The sequence below is a fragment of the Phoxinus phoxinus genome, assembly GCF_949152265.1.
Source record: "Phoxinus phoxinus genome assembly, chromosome: 21".
Classification (NCBI taxonomy): domain Eukaryota; kingdom Metazoa; phylum Chordata; class Actinopteri; order Cypriniformes; family Leuciscidae; genus Phoxinus; species Phoxinus phoxinus.
In genome coordinates this window covers 9,246,287-9,266,435 of record NC_136896.1, presented here as the reverse complement: position 1 = coordinate 9,266,435, position 20,149 = coordinate 9,246,287, and the positions used below count along the sequence as shown (strand labels likewise).

Genomic DNA, 20,149 nt, shown 5'->3' with positions numbered 1-20,149 from the left:
CGTCCCGAGTGGAGCGACAGGCTATGTTCCTTATTAGCCAGCTGTGGTCAAAGGAGATAGGGACATCCTTTAAAGGCATGTTACACTCCATATTAGTCTTCAAAACAAAAAAAAACACTCTCCGGTGCAATTGCGCCAGCGTCAGCAGTCCCGACCCCGGGTGAATTCCCATTAGTGGCTGAGGGAATGATAGACGGCCTCCCTGCTCTCCATCTCCTCTGCACACTCAATTAAAAGCTGACCTTCAACCCCACGGAGCTGTCCCTGCATATCCGCATCACGCCGCGGACTCGGGACAGGTGGGAGCGAGGTACTCATACAGGGTGTGTTTGGCTTCTAGTCACTCATTCTGTCTCCTCCTCCGTTATCTCTGGGTTCTGAGGGCATCGCCAAACCCCCGTCACCCCCCTCCTACCTGGAGCACAGCAGGTGCCCGGAGCGGTGTAACGGTGTTCGGTAGCGACATCGATAAGAGCTGGCAAGGTCTTGGATCAGGGAATGCTGGGAAACAGACAGCGTTAGGCTCCCTCCTTGCCTCTCCTCTCGTAGCGAACAGATAAGCGCTCTCCAGAAATCACAATCGGGAGAGAGAAAAAATACAATCCTCCCCTGTGCAGCGTGGCTCAGTGAGTGTAATCTATATACTCAGCCTGAAAAGAAAACACGGATTTCCCTGGAAGCCCAGACCCTTTCAACTCAGCCGACTCTGATAAGACTGTTGTACCTCAGACTACAACACATTCAATTTAATATCAATAAAAAACAGCATTTTCAAATCAAAGACACTGTAAGCGTGCTTCTTTTTTCCCTCTTCTCCCGTCCTTTTGTGCTTATAAAAGATTCACACTGAACTTAAGATGCAAGTCCAACACGAGTGTGTCAGCTTTTGTTATTTTCTTTTGTAACCAGGGGTTTTAGTAACTGAAGTGTTTTCAATTCAGAATCTTTGCATATTGTTTTGTGTGTGTGTGCTTTGTTTTTATTATTATTGTGCTGCCTTTTTAGTTTTGTTTAGTTGTGTTGACTTACTTACTTTGGTGCTGTTGCATTCTCTAGGAATACATCTATGCATTTACCAACTGAAAATTTCCAATACAAGACAAAAAGAAATTGGCTAACTATTTAAAAGAAATTGTCACGCGAAAATGTAAATGGTCCAAAACATTAAACCTCATTAACTTTCATAGGATAGACAAATAAAAAATCAATTGGAACGTGAGGGTGAGTAAATGATGATTTTTGGGTGAACAACCCCATTAAGAGAAAGTCATAGATCATTTAGTACTTTTTATATTAACATAGTAGTCTGCAACTTGACTCTTTGTCATACTTAGGCATTTAGTAGTAGTCGTAATAGTAGTTGTTGTTGTGTGTGTGTGTGTGACCGAGAGAGTACAAATGCAGAATGACAAATGCTAGATTGTGCATAGACCTGCCTGCCTGTATGGATACACATGTATCTATCTATCTTTGAACGCTTCAATGAGCTTATTCACAGCTGTCTTGGGAATTTGTATTGCCTTAAGGAAAACGAGATCAGGCCAGTAATAAATTGATCTGGGAGAAATCGGGAGGTGGCGAAGGACTTTCAAACCCTGTCATTTGCATCCTGCTCACCTGAGCCAGGCTCTCAGCTTCACTGAGTCATTGATCAGCATGGATTGGTGCAAACCAGACATTGAGACCAGGTGCTGGTCGCTTGATCCAATTAAACATTTAAACTTGAGTGAATCATTCCTTCCCTTACCTCCAGTCTCCTCAGCTCAACTTTGGTGATTAGATTAGCTTCGACTTTCTTTTGGTTTCTCTTTTCATCAGTGTAGCCTAGGTGTCACTTTGTTTTAAAAAGTGTTAGTGACAGTCGCTCTGGTAGTATTGAAAGGGGAAAGGGAGTGGTGCCGATAGGCTGGTTGTGACGTCACATATAGTATTGAACATGGTATGATGATATCAAATTCACTTTTGATGTGCTTCAGTTGAAGTGGAAACTGTGGTGAGGGCAAATTTGTCCAAAACTCCCCATAAATGGTACAACTCCAATGTAATAGCAATGTAGCTAACATTTTCCATGAATGCGGTAGTTTGGCGTCCCATTGACTTAATGCTTTTTTTTTTAGCATTAAAGGTACGAATCTCATATTGTGTGTTATGATTATTATTATATAAAATAAACTTGACCTAGCCTGAAAGTTATTGCATGAGTTCAGTACAGCAGGGAGGAGAAAACTAAACATAAAATTGCTTTATTGTTTTATTTTTATTTTTGAACAAATGTGTCTCTGTATTTAAATAAATTCAATTATAAGGAAAAAATTCTTAAGGATAAAAAAAATCTATCTTAGCTAATGCTGTAAACTATATTCAGTGGTGCACATAAAACCTCAGAAAATGATTAACAAGTAAAACAGCTTATATACCCATATAATATTTAGTTTTGACCTCTTGAGGTTGGAGATTAACATTTTCTGAAGGTTATGTGATTTCCTCAACATTTTTTGAAAAGCAAAAAAGAAATCATGCCATTTTTTGTACCCTATTCGTGGAACTAACTTTGCCAGCTGTCTTTTTACATCACAATTTGAAGACTATTCATATAGAATGGTGGATATACTTGTCAGGTGTCACTGTATAATGACATAACTTTGACTGGAAGAAGAAATGATTGTTTAGGTACCAATGATTGCGGACACTCTGTCACTTTTTCTCTTTCCTTCTCTCACATACTCTATCCCTCCAGCAGTTGAGGGAAGAGTCAGCTTTGGACTGTCTGAGAACCCTGGAACCCTATGAATAATGCACTATTGTTATCACGCTGCAGCCGGTCCCCTTTTACAATGAAACGGTCTTAAAGCATGAAAGATTTACCAGCTTGTCTCCATTAAAGAGGTGGCCACAGCCCTGCCGGCGACTCTCCACACCCGGGAATCACCTTTAATAAGGACCGGGGGCCAGAGAGAATGAGCTAGAAGAGGAAGGTGAAAGTGCAGGCAGTCTAGAGAAGGAAGAAAGATTTCAGGAGAGAGAGAGAGGGGGGTAGAAGCGGTATTCACCAATGAGTGCATTCCTCATACCATCTTCAGAACATGAAATACATGTGTGAAGAGATTCCAACAGATTTTTTTTTTTAGGTCAAACATCACACACACCTCTAGTCTCTAGTATCTCCGCCTCCCTCGTGAGCAAACTCTACTGGGGCCACCAGATGTTAAAATGAAGACAAAACTTCACATAGGTCTATGCATGATACAATGAAAACAACTCTGATGAGACAAATATGAGGGAGACATATAGAAGAAATTGAAAACTTTACACCTTGCAGAGTTCTTGGGGGAAAGTCTTGCCAAAGGGGTTTCTACCGACATTAAGGTAACAAATAAATTGATTCTCTCACTATGCTAATATCTTAGAGAAAACAGCAGGGGGTTCGTACAGCTTGCTTTCATGCTACAGTTTCCCGGCAAACAGAAATGGCTGGTCATCAGCATATGTTGTGTTTTAGATGGAGGACCAGCATCTTTATCTTCTTAACCAGCAAGACCTCCTTAGTCAACCAGAGCATAATATCGGGCGGAAACCTCATATCTCCAAAAAAGCTACTTTTCAGGAAATTGATAAACTCTGGGAGGTGTTTTATTAAACACCACGTTGTCAAAGTTGATATTGTGGCTTCATATATGTTCAGACACTTGCATGAGGCATTATATTATTATGATTTTACCAAAATCAAGCTCAAATGGCGTTACAAGGGTTTTGACCATGAATATCAGAGAATTTTGGACATGCGTGTTTTGTCCGTCATTAGATAGTAAGTATATCTTATTAATTTTTTCATCAACTTACAGGTTATAACGTTTACTGTAGCTATGTAGTGGCCACTCAGTTATTCTGTCATTTGACCACATTTCCTTGTTATTAGAGACAAAGTGTAATGCAAAGGCTATTTAAGACCGTATTGGCTAAACTTAGATGCTCTTCTCCGCTACTCAAGTAGCCTACATAAAACCTTAGTCTTTTTATATATATGTATATAGTGTTTTTTGAGTAAAGAAAATGATGTACTTATTCAAAGAATCAGTTCTTTATTTACACTTGTATTGCAAACAAGCACAGGCGGTCCAAATTGCGTGGAGTTATGAGGTTTTACCCACAGTTTGAGGATCCAATGGACTTGCAAGGTTTAGTCACAAGCACTTTTTAATACTTTCATTGGTTAAATGCAATGTTTGCAAAACCCACAGACAAACATAAAGGGTTAACAAAAAGACGAAAAATTGAGATATGAACTTTCCGTCCCACAGCGATGATATTCTACTTTGGCTTGTTGGTTTTTATAAATAAACAGATTTAGACGCTTTTAGATAATGGATATATCAAAAGAGAGGCACGTTTGTCGGCATCTTTTGATTCCTCCTTTGTTTATGATTTCAACAGTGTGTTCACAACCAGCACACCAAGATAAGCCAGCCTAGCCCAGAATGGAAATGCATGCTGGTCTCAGCTGGTGTTTTCAGCAGGGATTTCCTCGATACTGATAAGCGTTTAGCTGCCTTTGGTTGTTTTCAGGAGCGCTGAAGTTAATGCGGTTAATAAGCAGTGTAAGTGCATCGATGATCGTCCTCCAAATTACACCTCATCAGCAGCTCCCTGTCCGGCTATAAACTGGACGCACGCCTTTTAATCAGATACATATTACTATTAACTATCACCGTTCGGTGCAGTGGCCTTGTTTGACAGATCCCTATCAATGTATTGATCTGCAGCTCCTCTGTTCCCTCTGTTCACAGAGACAAGTGGGCAATCGAGACTATCTGTCGCTCTGCTCTTTCAAACGGACATCTGCATGTGATCTTCATCTGTCCATCCATCAGTTGCTCATCAAACCGCTCTGTCCATCCATTCAGCTCTCGTTTGCACGACTTCCGTGCGATTGTTTTGCTGGGGGAAGTTTTCGAGCGGTGGATTTAGTTAGTCACCCCTTTCATTAAGGAGATGAGATTCATGGATCATTAGTATTGATAGCTTGTGTCTCTTTCCTCCGCGTTCTGAAACGAGAGCAAAAAAAACGTAATACGGATAACAAAGACATTTTTAATGTACGTTCAGAAAAATGTGCCTTGACTGGTCGCAGTCCCTTCAGTAGAAATCTCTATAATTAGAATCGATAAGCAATTTAATTAGCTTCAGCTGTCCTGCGATGCTCACGTCTGTTTTCTCTTTCATGGCGTAACATGGCGAGAGAGTGAATGGAGGGAAAGAAAAGAAGGGCTGAAAGGAAAGATGTAATTGTGAGACTGTGACAATGTTGCCGAAAAAAAGAGAATGTAAGACATCAAGAGCGCAAACAAAGCTACACGATGTGGCACAGAAGCGGACCAGAGACGAGCAGGGAGACGGTGACTTGGAGCCGAGAGAGTGAGGCGGTGCGTGCTGTGGCCTTCGCTGTCTGTGAAGAGTGTGTCAGTGGCTTTGTGATGAGCCCTGATTGGATCCGGCACTGTGTCTGATTTACATATGTTTGCCATTGTTACTGGGGTTAGTGAATATCATGTAGCAGGTCTAGTGGGATCTGCGACCGGCCCCAGCGAAGGCTCGCCCGGAATTACAAGCAGCTCTGCTTCTCTCGCTCCCGTTTCATCCGTCCAATACTCCCAAACGCTGATCTCTCCCTATCTATCTCTCAGCTTCCCTCTTCTGCTTTTCATCTCTCTCTGCTTCAAGAATATCTTTGTATATAGCACGCGTTCTCTGGCTTCTTCTCTCTGGTTTCTCTTGTTTTCTCTCTTATTTTTCTCTCTCTGTGGTCTCAGGTCTGGATGTAGGGGTCTATCGCTCTCTTTCTCAGGGTCAGGTATCGTGTGTGTGTGTGTGTGTGTGTGTGTGTGTGTGTGTGTGTGTGTGTGTGTGTGTGTGTGTGTGTGTGTGTGTGTGTGTGTGTGTGTGTGTGTGTGTGTGTGTGTGTGTGTGTGTGTGTGTGTGTGTGTGTGTGTGTGTGTGTGTGTGTGTGTGTGTGTGTGTGTGTGTGTTGGGGCAGGGAACATTGGCTGATCGCTACTCAGTCAGCTGTTAAATTAGATTCCTCTGCATGTCCTTTAGCACAATGCAGCCAAGACAAGAACTAGTAACATAAACACACTCACACATCAGGCTTGAAAGTGCTTTATGCTCAACAAGAGTATTGGAAAAGCAACACTCATGTGCAAAGGACATTTTTAAATAACATTTAATGCATTAAATGCGAGTATTCAGTAGGGTCACGCAACTTTTTAAATTTATTTATTTTAGCATCTTTAACCGTCCTGGCTCGCTTTATTTCCTAGGCAATATATGACCAAAGTGTTTGAAAAAATAATAATACATTATTTGTGTTAGATGTTTAAGTCAAATGTTTGGGGGTTAATACTTACTTACTAATTTAATACTTTTATTCAGCAAGGATGCATTAAATCAATCAAAAGTGACAGTAAATACATGTGTAATGTTACCAAAGATTTCTATTTCAAATAAATGCTGTTCTTTTTTAAACTTTCTATTGCAAGAATCTGCAAAAAATGTATCATAGTTTTCACAAATTTATTAAGAAGCACAGTTGTGTTCAACATTGATAATAATCAGATTTTTTTCTTGAGCATGTGACACTGAAGACTAGAATAATGATGCTGAAAATTCAGCTTTGCCATCACAAGGATAAATTATATTTCGCAATATATTTTTAAAAGTAGTATATAATAATAACATTTCACAATATTACTGTTCTTACTGTATTTTTTTATCCAATAAATGCAGCCTTGGTGAGCATAAGAGACTTGAAAAAACAAATTGCAATGCGTGATTAGCAACGGATTAGCAATGTCCATTAAAAGTTTTATTAAAATATTGTTTGTTTTGGAAGTTGCATTCAAAATCTATTTGGACAAAAAGTTTTTTTTTGTTTTCTGCAATAATGCTCCTAAAGGCATTAGACTAATTTAGTCAAATAAGGGCAGAATGATGTGAACTTTAAGCCGGTTTCAAAGCCAGAAGTTCTTATTACACCATGCCCTGCCATTGATACCAATTTCGAGTTCTAGGACAGTTCATTCCCTGCGGTGTAGCACACAGTCTCATGCTCTAAGACCATCAGATCCACTTCACGTCAGGAGTATAATGCCTGCAAATCTCTGTCTTCTTTATTGCAAGAGATTTCTTGTACGGCAGAACGACATCTGATATCACTGAGGTGAGCTGAAGACAGCTTGCGGCATCGTGTTTAATCCCACGTCGGTGCAGACAATGTTTTCGGCTCTTGTTCTACAGTTCAATTACAGAATTACTCAAACACTGTGGCGATGAGCGCTATAAGAAATTTAAATCAGCTAGAGGAGCAAACACAGCCTTGCAGCAAGTTACGATTAGAACGGGGGCATGCTGGATTTTCAGCAGGAGGATGTCATTTCATTAAGGGTTAATACCTGAAATGCGATTTGCTACGTTAATTATGAGCCATACTACTGTGATATGTGCGCAAATAAGCCTATTTGCATGATTGGGACATTTTTTATAGCAGAATTTAACAGATTTCCCCCTAAAATCGGCTCAGAAAATGCATAAAAGGGCAGCGGATTTTGTCTGGGTCTGAATGAGCAATAATGTCACTTCAGAAGTGATGTATGCTGATGTCATTCACTGAAGCAGTTTCTTCTCTTTCACACACACACACACACACACACACACACTTCACAGGGGTAACAGACAGCCTAATGGTCCCTGAATAAAATAATATTCCAGCTGACAGGCCATAGGACAGCCCTAATTAATAAAAGTTATTAAAAACTGTTGTCAAGGGACAAAACGAATTAGAGCGGTATTATGAATCTGCTCAGGTAGGGACTATAATAGTAGGTCAGATGGAGGAAGAAAACTGAGTCTAGACTAACTGGACATGGATTTTGGCCAGTTGTTTGCATTGGTTTACATTCAAAATATGTGTCGCTACATGTATAACGTGAAACCATGTTGACGGGACAAAGCAAATGTGACAGAGTGGAATTATGGGTGGAATTATAACCATGTCAAGATGACAGATATGGACATGCTGATGAGCCTCACGCTCTCATTTCTCTTCTTCACTTCACGTCTGTGTTCCAATTTAACCTTCATGTTCTGTTGAAATCGACTGTTGGTTTTATGTTCAGTGTCCCAAATGATATTCATATAAAATAATGATAGTACATTTTAAATTGGCTTCTTATTTTCCTTTCAAAGAAACGTTTCCTTTCAAAATGATCCTTTCTCTTTTTTTCCTCTGACCTAATCCAAATCAAGTGGACACAGATATTATTGAATCTTTTCCCCTCTCTTGAAGACCCCAAAAACAATTCATAAATGTTTACAATTTCTTTTCAATTGAATTGTACTTTCAGGTTTAGCTTAAAATCAGTTCTTATAAGATTTGGCAAAGTGTGTGTGTGTGTATTTTATTTTTATTTTTACAGATATTAAAGTCACCATGAAATCAAAATTGACACTTTCTAATTGTTTTAATGGAATATTGCTGTATTTTTTAAATAAATCTATCCATGCACATCATTATTATTATTTTTAATCCATTTTAATCCATATTCCCTCGTATTCTTTAATCAAAATATCTTCCCCTCCCTCTTGAAACAACATCTCTTCTCTTCTCTGATGACGTGTTTACTGGTGTGAGGGCGGGACCACCTGTCAGTCACATGACATCACAGAAATAGCAAACCCCAACCATCCAATCAATTCCTGATGGACAAAATCAACTGCCGCCCTACATATTTTCTTTGTCTGAAAAGCTGTTTTTTATATTACCGTATATATATTTTTTTAATGAATTAAGGTCCCTCTCTTCCCTGCACAGTCCAACATCTCCCATGTTTCCTCTCCATGTCTGTACATCTCTGTTGGTGGCATTATTTTAGAAAATGTACGTCTGTTTGCGTCTACTAACTATCATTGCTGGCATTTACAACCCACAACCCATGATTTTTTAACCCGACTTACCTGAAAAAGAAGTGAACTTGACCACTCTGGTTAACAGTAGGATGATATCACTAAACATAAGACTAAACTTTTTCTTCTATTTTTATCTCTCTAAGTTTGGATTCCTGATACACATGGATTGCTGAAAGTGTATTATTGATTTGCAATAGGCAGCTTTTGTTTTCTCGGTTTTATTAGAGATGAGAAGAACAAATTTGCGAGGCTTCTAAATGAGTTTGTTTCTCATTCCTTGCAGTGGGCGCAGGGAGCGATCGTCCCCCGGAGTCTATGATTAGCGCAAGCTTAAAATTTTTTGAGCGAGCAATCGGGAAAGGAAGAAAGCAGAGAGCAGTGAAAATGGTGTGATTTGTCTAATTAAAATGGATCCTACTAGACCGCCAATATTTTTGTTTACTGACTAAATGTCTGCTGTGTTTTGGGAAAATCGCCCCCCAGTGTCTCCCTCCGTCTGAAGTCTGTAGATAACCATCAATATTAACCATTGCAAAAGAGGATGCACTTTCTGTTTACACTGTCCTCACTAATCACAGTGTGTGTGTTTGTGTGTGTGTGCGTGTGTGCGTGTGTGTGTGCGTGTGTGTGTGTGTGTGTGTGTGTGTGTGTGTGTGTGTGTGTGTGTGTGTGTGTGTGTGTGTGTGTGTGTGTGTGTGTGTGTGTGTGTGTGTGTGTGTGTGTGTGTGTGTGTTATCCAGCTTAATTTTGTGCATTAGAACAATCTGGACAAAATAGGGTGGGTGGTTATCATATTTTTAAACCTACAGGAAAACCTGATGTTAATACAGAACGGTCATGTACTTCTTTTGATTTAGTATCCCAGATTTTTTTGCTTTTATTGGAGTTCAAAGAATATAAAAGCAGCTTATTTATATATTATGATCCGCACTAGCTCCGAGGGAGGAATATATGAGAAATAGTTGTTTACTGCTTTTGAAGTGCCCCCCTTCCCTGTATTAGTCTTTGACTGGGAGCTTTAGGGGGCATCGAGACATGTGCTCGGGTCCTGCGGGTGCAATGCTACATCCATACAGTTCACCTACTGGGATAGAGAGAGGCAGTGCTGTCTTTAATGTTGAATGTCTGCATATCTAAGATGTTCTCTTGTGCATATCACCACAGGGCTTCACAGAGAGAAATCTATAGGGCCCTGTTGGATGTTTGCATCTGCATGTATGGTTTTGTGCGCATGCATGAGTTGTTGGTTCTCTGGGTGTCAATACAAGTCATTTAGTGGCGTTCACTAACACCCCTCACAGTGAAATCACTTTGGTCAAAAAAATAAAAAATCCTTGTCTTGTTCCTGATAACTAAACATCATGGATGGTGTCATTCCTTATACTGTGTGAGTGTGTGTGTAGCTATATAGATGGATGGATTAGATAGATAGATAGATAGATAGATAGATAGATAGATAGATAGATAGATAGATAGATAGATAGATAGATAGATAGATAGATGATAGATAGATAGATAGATAGATAGATAGATAGATAGATAGATAGATAGATAGATAGATAGATAGATAGATAGATAGATAGATAGATAGATAGATAGATAGATAGATAGATGATAGATGATAGATAGATAGATAGATGATAGATAGATAGATTACTTTAAACTCTTAACAGTTGTTTCATGTGGTTCTATTTTTATTTCTCATTTTCTCATGAATTTTAGGAGAAATGACTGAAATTAAGATAATTTTATTCTGTTCAGTATTTTTTGTCTTGTTTACCAGTGAAAGTATCTAAACATCCTTAAAACAATATAAACTTGCTTAAAGCAAAGAGGTTTTTTTTTTTTTTACCTCATTTGCTAATTGTTGTTGTTTTAACCATAAATATCATTAAGGTTTGTTAGATTAATGCTTAAAACATATAAAAAAAACTGTTTGCCAAGGATATATGTAAAATACACTTTAAGTTTAAGAAAAACTTAAGTCTTAAAGTCTTACACATTTTTTGTTTTTCTAATAAATTTGTTGTTTTAATAAAAGAAAAAATTACGGAAGCTTCTTAGCGAAAGCATTTTCCTCTGGTACACATTCTTAGGCCAGCGTTAGTTGACTCAGACTCAGTTGTAGTTACAGAAGTAAGCAGTTCTCACTCTCCAAACTTAACAGCAACTTCTCCTCTGTGCCTGCTGTCCTCTAGAACACACCAGACCTTTGTGCTTCCGTTGATCCCAAATCCCGTCTGCCGCTTGCACGGGAAATCACTCACACGTCTCACATTGCTGTCCCCACAGAGGATTTTATCATCTGGAAAAAAACAATAGCATTCCTACACTGCTGTGCTCACCATTATAAGAGTGCTGCTGTCTCACAGCGCTAAATTTCACCCTTCAAACCTGCTTTATGTCACCGTGTTACAACTGGGTGAGACAGGCACACCACAGCAGCTCTCATTCTTACGCTTGAGTTCACACACTTGGTAAAAGTGCTAGTGGGTGTGTGTGACTGTGTAGTAAAAAAGAGAATGAATGCATTGGCCTAATAGCTGGGAGAGAAGAAATGGACCCTATGACTCACAGATTGAAATAGATTATGTCTGCTTATAAGAGGGGGGATCCTAGCCTTACCCAAAGAAACACATGCGCGGTAACACAACCTCTCACAAGGTCTGTGCCCATAGCACTCGGGGGCACCGGGAAGGACCCGTGCTTGGCCGACGTGCGAGAAGCAGCAGCCCAGCCTTGGAAATGATTTCCTAAGTACGCTTGGGAGGGGCTTTTCAATCCAATTTGCACCAGCAGAGTGCTTGGCAGTAATCAGACTAGAGGCGTGGCACGAGCCCTGCGGCGATGGAAGAGAGGCGATCGATACCGGCTGGCCCCGACCAGCCCAAATTCACCCTTCACTCAATTTCAATTTAAATTTCAAAGTACTTTATTGGGATGATTGTTTTACATACAGTATTGCCAAAGCATCAGTACCACAACAACAAAATGGTTACACATTGTTACAATGTAATTATACATTTAAGTACTGAGTTATATGAATTAACAACATGTACTTACTATGGGGTTAGGGTTAGGATTGGGATTTGGTTGAGGGTTAGTTGCATGTAATTATGCATAATTTACTGTTATTACTATGGTAAGAACATGTAACAAGGACATAGTTTATAAAAAATATATATATTATATTTTTGAACAACTTCTTTTAGTGCACATAAAATTGAACATTGACAGTAAAGGCATTTAATATGTTATGAAATATTTCCATTTCAAATACTTTCTATTCATCAAACATCTGTAATATACAACCGAAGACTTTTGAGCACCAAATCAGCATATTAGAATGATTTCCACAGGATCATGTGACACTGAAGATTGGAGTAATGCATCCATTTACTATATTTATAACATTTTATATATATATTAAGATATACAAAATAAAACATATATCTCTTCTTTGAATTATATTTTTATAATTACTTAAAGTATAGGCCTTTTCAATTATTATTCTAGTTTCTTTTTACTCACATTTAAATTGAGTTTATGCTGTCTGTGTCCATACACACACATTAGTACTTTGTTATTATTATTTATTTGTTTGTGTGTGTGTTTGAAGCAATAGATTTATATGAAAACACCCTGTTCTGTTCTGTAGTTCTTGATGTAGCAGCATCTTCTATACTTGCTGGTCTTGTGACAGTCACTTACACGCCTGTCCAATCCACTCGCAAAACATCTCAAACTTCAAGCGGAGCTCTGAGCATCCATGATCTGCTCCACTGAGGATTTTTATTTCTTCCCGTGTTTGTGTCGAGCATTCGCAAGCGTTTGCCAACAGCGTTAATCAAAAATTGCATAAGGCCTCCCTTTGAAACTGATGAAAGGTCTTGAGTTCTTGGCAATCTTGGTATCCATCCATCTTGCAACCTGTGGAGTGGCTGTTTGTGGTCCCGGTAGTGAGGCTGAGGGTTAAATCTTGGCTTGAATGACTAGGATGCCCCACTCACTCTCCCCATTGGGAAGGAAATAAATTCATTTAGCGAGCATCGGCTGGGGCTCTAAGGCTGGCGGAGGGTGGGGGAATAGAGGTTGGGGGTGGATAATACCATTTAGCTCATCGCAGAAATCATTTACCGGAGCAATTTGACGACAAGGATCGAGGGATGTTTTTAGTGTGGCATGGTCTCAGTCATATTGATGGAGATCTTTCTCTCTCCTCCTTCGGTTCTCTCTAACGCTCACTCTTCTCATTTCTGTCTTCCACATTTATAAGCTATCGAGGTCTCATTCTACAGAACGATGTGGAAAGGGCACTGATTAAATAAAAGCTGCCGCAGTGGAGGGCTGTATTAAATATCAATTTCTGATTTAAGTTTATCAAAAACAAAACCACATAGCAAGTGATTTTTCTCCACTCCACGGCCCTGCATAGTTCTCTGCTCAGACTCTCTGTCTACCCTCTATATGAAGCCTGTATGTATTCCCTGTGTGGTTTGACACTTTTATAACAGTGATGGCCTTTTTAAATAATCTCAGGATTTGTGTAATTCAGACTTCTGTAGTGTTATTAAATGTGTGAAGAGACACGGAGAGGTCAGATCTATGATGTTACAGCGAGCTTCTGTGTTTCCCATCAGCCAGTGCAGCGTGGGAGCTGTCCGTGGTGCTGAACTCTGTACAGTAGATGTCATGTAATGTAACAGTAGAGTTGGACAAAAATCTGCATTTGCTCTTTATATTGTAATTTGAACAATTTGAATTGGAATAACAGAAATAGGGAAAAATCATTTTGTGATGATTCATTATAAGATAATTAAAGACTTTATTATTAAAATATATCCATCTCATCTTGCCTTATAACTTTCAAAATGAAAGTTTTTTTTTTTACTTTTCAAACAAATCTTTATCAATCTATTCAAGTTGGCTGTTACTCTGTGATTTTCTTTCATTCTTTAAATTGGAATTACAATTCCGCATCCTGTTAGCAGGAATTCCATTCGAATTTAAAAGGCTTCTCAATTGACTCAAGCACCAGAGTTCTGAGGAACTCTTTCAACTGACTTCAGACATTTCAGCACAACTTTTCTCTCTCATCTGTCTCTCTCATCTCTCGGTAACCTCACATCATGTAGTGGTCACTCTCTGACCGCTGCGATGACGGACAGTCCCAAAGGTTCAGTTTTACAGCATATCCACTCGGCGTCTGTGGTGGAGTACGGCACAAGCTCAGGTCATCACTCAAGCTCTCTGTGACCGCAGGCGGATCTAATGGGAGCTAATTGGGCGTCAGCTCTCTTAGGTCATTTTCGCTTAACCTTCTATAAAAAAAGAAACATAATGCACATAGAAACAACAAGAAAACAGAGGTCAGGCGGGTTTAGAGACCAAACACCTTCAGCGCAGGTGTAAGACGGAGAAAACAAAGCACATTGTGTTGTTTGCAGGTGCAAGAGCCGGAAAGGAACGCGTCGAAAAATGTGAGGCTGGATTACTGACTGTTTCATCCGCCTCATAGCCCACCAGATGCGAAGGAAGCCGCTCTCTATCCTTCATCTTATCTTTGGAAAATGTGGCTTACTCGTCCATTTAGCTCTCTGAATATTTCATAGCGCGGAGTCAACACACACGGCAATAATAAGGTGATTTCAAGCGAAAGCCATTTCCGGAAGACTTTATGAGCGCGCGAGCACCTCAGCTGAATCCCCCCACCTTGCTTTCTGCCCAGACCCCATGATGGAGCGGAGGCCACCCCTCCCTGTCAGGCTTATCTACTGTTTTTCATGCCGCTGGACAGACCACACCCCCATCGGTGCTTTGAGATGGGGGGGCTGCATCAATACTGCTTAATGTTTTAGTGAATTACAATATCCACCCCAGGCTATGGCTGCCTCGCTCCTTTTCCCTCTGTCTGGCTAAGAGTAAGACTCTGCCTGGGTGGTGCAACTTGAGGAGGGGGATAAAAGAACAAGATGCCGAGCTAGATGGACGAACACGTGTACCGAGAGAGACAGACTTCCACATCAAATCAATAGAACACCCTCACTTGTCAAAACTTAGTTCGGCGCCCCACATAACAGGAGTTGCATGTACGGGCATGTGTGTTTGTGTATCAAACTGTACATGTTTCATCAAAATGGGGCTGCACGTTGCGTCAGCGTCTCGGGTTGAGCTCCTGGAACTTCGAGACAATTGTAAGGAAGTGCAAACAGATAGAAAGAACTGAGAAGTAATACAATTCCCCAGTTTCCTTATTCCTCACTTCTTCTCACCCCTCCATGCCTGTCCATCGGCGTACGGCCACGGAAGAGTGCTTTTTTCATTTGGATAATGGAGCATTGACTCTAATTGTGAGGACAGCCTCATTTGTTTGCCAACATGTCAATGGCCGGGCCTCTCATTGTTTCCACTACATTTACATTAATGCATTTCTCCCCACTTCTATTAAACTGCAACCCTCCCTGGCCAAAGCTGCTCCTGCCTAATGCTGCTTAGTCAGTGAAAAAAGGTTAATAACAATCAAGCAGAAATGGGAAAGAAAGGCTCTGTGTTTCCTACGGCTCTTCATTGGCCTTCTGTAATGGACAGCGGCTGAAAAGGCGGAGGAAGCAAAATTTTGCTGAGATTTTCTCTTTTTGTAATTTTATTTATGGCCTTTTTAGCCCATATTAAAGGACAATTGAGAAAGACAGCAATGTTGAGGGAATGGGATTGGGATATCGAGAGCCAACAGCTCACAAACACCCGAGATTTATATATATTTTTCATTTGAATCGTTTTCAATATATGAATAATTTAATATATTATTTGATATACTAATATATATTTTATACTAAAATATATATTACTAAAAAAAATATCTTATTTTAACTATATCGTTTTAATAAAAAAGTATATTATTTGTATTATTTTAATACTTTATCTATCTACATTTAAATAGGCTAATTGTATTTTTCTAAAAGCATTGCATTCATATTTTTCAAATTTAAGTAATTATTTGATCTGTTTATATTTTTAACTTTTGTTTTTTTGTTTTTTACTTTTATCTTTAGACATCTTTAGAAATTAGACATGTAGGAGTGTGTTTCTTGGAATTTCAGTTAATTTGAATTCTACTTCATTAAATTTGAATATGATTCTGCATTTTGTTTGCTACCTCAATTCAAATTCCTGAATTCAGATTCAGGTTTGTTCTTGTTTGCTCAACTTATTATGTGGTTCCAAACAAGAAGTCGTTGGGGTGCCTGGTGTTTTTTGTGTGTTTTTTTAAGATGATCAGATTTTGATTAATTAAGGAGCAGGCAGAGTAAGTGAGTGTAACAGAGATCCCATTACCCAAAAGTTGGTTAAAGGAGCTGTTATTGCCTCTCTTTGCCATGAGCTCTCAGGACGAGTTCAAACTCCAAGGTTCTAAATTTGTGTAAGATTAATACGTTGATATGAGTCCCTGGGGGTGAGCAGCTTTTATATAGCAAGATTCAGACAGGTACAGTACACAAACACACATTTACAGAAACACACACATATACTTTGTACTGATGACCCAGTTGCACCTGTGCTGACAACAGCACTCTGCCCTAGAGAGTAGCCCTCATCTGTCATCACACACACACACAACACATCAGTGTTTTACCATTGAGATTAGCCAGGTCATCTGTCATTACAAACACGCACACACAGTGCACTACCAGAGAGATTAGCCATTGAACGTCAACACACTAACACACCTGCATTCTGTCCAAATGAGTGCTTCTCATCATCTCACAACGCACACACTCCCTGAAATAAGCCATCTGACCATCTGTAGTATCAATGTAACACACTTGCATGCGCATATACACTAGTTTGCAGACCCAAATGAAATAAAAAGTTTTTTTTTTTACTTTTAGTCTGTTGCAGTAGCTTTATTTTACATCTTTTTTTAATTAAATAATATTATTAAATTATGTTATATTGTTTTATTTTAATAGCATATTATTTTAACTTCTAAAAGCGTTACTATCTCTTCGTAATTTTCCGTCCAAACTTCCTGTTTCAACAGGAAATACGTCAACACAGGGCAAAAAAACTGTTTTTCCATTGGGTCTTTACACACCAAGAACCGTCACAAAGTCGGTCTCCTCCAGCACAAATGATGACACCTGTCAGAGAAAGAGAGAAAAATGACGTGCCGGCACATCCTAATGTTCGCTGATAAGATTAGAAAACATCGTGTTCTTCGGTGACTCAAAACGAATGGGAAAGCAACAGAGTAAAGAATCTCATTTGCATCCTCTTCAATGGAGAGAAATGGATGTGAAGAAAGAAAAAGCACATTCATTTACATGCTGATACACAGAGCGCAAGAAAGACACCTCTTCACACAGAGACCTAAATGAGGGGGTAGATACTCATTTAATTCCAGCGCGGAGACAGAGAGCGGGAGAAAGCGCTTAAGTGAGACTGAATGAGTGAAACAGAGGGAGGCGAATATGAGGGAAAATACGAGAAAGGCCGTGAAAAGGGGAAACAGCAGCTTGTATTAGAAACCTGTAATTTAAATCAAAGGTTATAATCAAAAATTTATCAGTTAATTGATCTCGCACATGCTGCTTGCCAAGAGAGCAATTTAGAACCCTGTCGCTCGGGCTGCAAATCTATCGAGCGCTGCTCTATAAAGTAAGTTTGTTGCCTTGTAATGATCAAGCAGTCTTCTAATGTTCTCTGAGAGCTGATATGATAGGGCCCAGACAAAGCCATTCAGCGGCCGGGACCCCACGCGTCTCAGATAAGACAAAGAAAAATCATGCCTCAGCTTCACTTGAAGGAACAGTCCAACCAAATATTAAAATTCTCTCATCATTTACTCACCCTCGTGTTGTTGCAAATTTGTATGCTGTTAATGTATTTATTTTCTCATTACAGTGACAGTTCATCACCATCTGTCAAGCTCCAAAAAACACCATAAAAGAAGTCATGTGACTTAGCTTTTGTTTGTGTGAGGAACAGAGAAATGTTGTGATTCACTGATAAACAAGCATGCTCTTCAGTGAGGATTATTGAGTGAGCTGAACTTGAGAACAGAGTCAGTCCCAATTATTTAAAAGAACGGTCTCAAAAGAATTAGTTATTCACAAATCTGATTCTGAAGTTCAACTCGCTGATTCAGTGAGTCGGTCAGAGTGGTTTTGGAGACTTATCAGCAAATAACAACCTTTGTTGTTATTAAAACCATCACATAATCTATTGAATGGCTTTAGATATCTTTGAACACAACGCACAATTAATTTGGACTACTTTTATGGTGCTTTTTTTTTTTCGTCTGGTAATTTTTGGAGTTAGATAGATGTAGCCACTATGAACTGTTGCTGTAAAGTAGCTCTGTGAAGATTCTTCACAATTTCTTCTTTTAACATTTAACAGATTTGGAACAACATGAAGATAAGTAAATTATATATTTCGAGGAATAATTATTTTAAAGGCGAATATTAGCGTGTCTCACTAATAATGGTGAAAATTTGCCTCGGCAGCAGGAACAGGGATTCGTATCAGTTCTTGGATTTTAATATCTAAGGCTTATCATGTATGATTCAGGTTGTCAGGTACAGTAGTTGTCCTAGAAGTTGTTCTGCCATTATCATGGAATTAGGTCTCATTCTCTCCTATCATGTTATCATCACAACCCAGACGTACAGGGCGATGATCGCTTTTGTCACGTCTCATTGCAGGCATTGTTCCTTCAACAGCCAGAGAAACTGGATTAGGATGAGATACGTAAGAGTAAAACTGATAGAATCTCTCTTTTTCTTTCTCTCCAGGGTAACCAGGAGGCCCCAGCTCCCCCAGAAGCCATGGCTCAGCCGTACGCCCCAGCGCAGTATCCTCCCCCTCCACCTCAGAACGGGTTGCCTGGCGAATACACCCACCCTGGGCAGGACTACACGGGGCCCAGTCCGGTCCCTGAGCACGCTGCAGCCCTCACTATCTACACACCCACACAGACACACAGCGAGCCACCTGGCACTGACAGCAGCACGCCTTCCCTTACAGGGACTAGCAGCATACCAGTGAGTACTATTAGCAGCATATTTTGTATTAAACAATTTTTTTAATTCTAGTAAAAAAAAAAATCCTTTTACAAGAAAATAAAATGCTCTAGTTGGCTGCAGTGTTATTTCAGTATTGTTTATATACTGTTATAGTTTTTAATAATATTTTGAATTAGATTTATTTTTACATTTTGTTTTCATTTTAATTTTATAATTATTTGTAAATTTAGGATTCATTTTTGTATTTTTGTGAAGTGCTATTTTTATTATTATTATTATTATTATTAATACTTGATTATAGGTTTAATTATTATTATTAATTTTTTTCAGTTTTGGTTCAGTTTTAGTTTTTATTTATTTCCAATTAGCCATTTTAGTGCTTCAACTTATCACAACTTTTTTCAGTTACTTGCCAAGGCAACATTTAAAATTTTCATTTAGTTCTCCTCCCAATCTAATATTTTTATTTTATTTTATTTCAGCTTTATTTCAATGAACACAAATGTCAATGTCAACTTTATATTTATATAGCACCATTAAAAACATTGATTGTTGACCAAAGTGCTGTACAATATATCAAATAACCAAAAAAATTATTAAAACCATATACCACATAACAGATTACAATCGCAAACAAGACCAGAAAATATACAAATAAGGTATGATTAAAAGCCAGAGAAAATGTGTATGTTTTGAGTTTTACTTTAAAATCATTTAGTGTAGGAGGAACATTTACAGGTAGCAATCTCTGGTTGGATAATCTTAGAGACCCTACTGGATTGGGAACAGATACTACTGTAGGTCAGAAATGTATGCAGGTGTAACTCTGTTCAAGGATTTAAAGTCCAGTAACAACACTTTAAAATCAAGTAATGTGCTCTCATTTCCACCTATAGGAGCCTGGCAGCTGCATTCTGTACCATTTGCAGATGGGCCAGAGATGCTTGGTAAATATCCATATAAATTGAATTACAATAATCAAGTCCTGTTGAAATAAAAGCATGAATCACCTTTTCAAAGTCCTTAGCAAGAAATTATTTTACCTTAGCTTGGACTCGAAGGTTTGTCACATATAAGAGCACCATCAAAGAACAGACCCAAATTCTTCACTAATGGTTTAACAAATGGAGACAAATGACCAACGTTTAAACATGGTGAGC

At 39.0% G+C, this 20,149-nt stretch overlaps 1 protein-coding gene across 15 annotated transcripts in view; it reads left to right on the top strand.

The window, feature by feature from the left end:
* The window catches only part of rbfox3a (RNA binding fox-1 homolog 3a), a gene marked incomplete at its 3' end in the record, with an annotated part of 409,029 nt that overhangs the window by 337,989 nt on the left and 50,891 nt on the right, over positions 1–20,149 (top strand). For 9 of the 15 annotated variants that reach the window (XM_079595146.1, XM_079595141.1, XM_079595149.1 and 6 more), the window contains 2 exons: positions 18,759–19,007; positions 19,886–19,936. In XM_079595146.1, coding sequence (XP_079451272.1) covers positions 18,759–19,007; positions 19,886–19,936 — 300 coding nt within the window. The remainder of the gene's footprint in view (positions 1–18,758; positions 19,008–19,885; positions 19,937–20,149) is intronic. The other 6 variants (XM_079595150.1, XM_079595140.1, XM_079595139.1 and 3 more) reach the window with 1 other exon arrangement.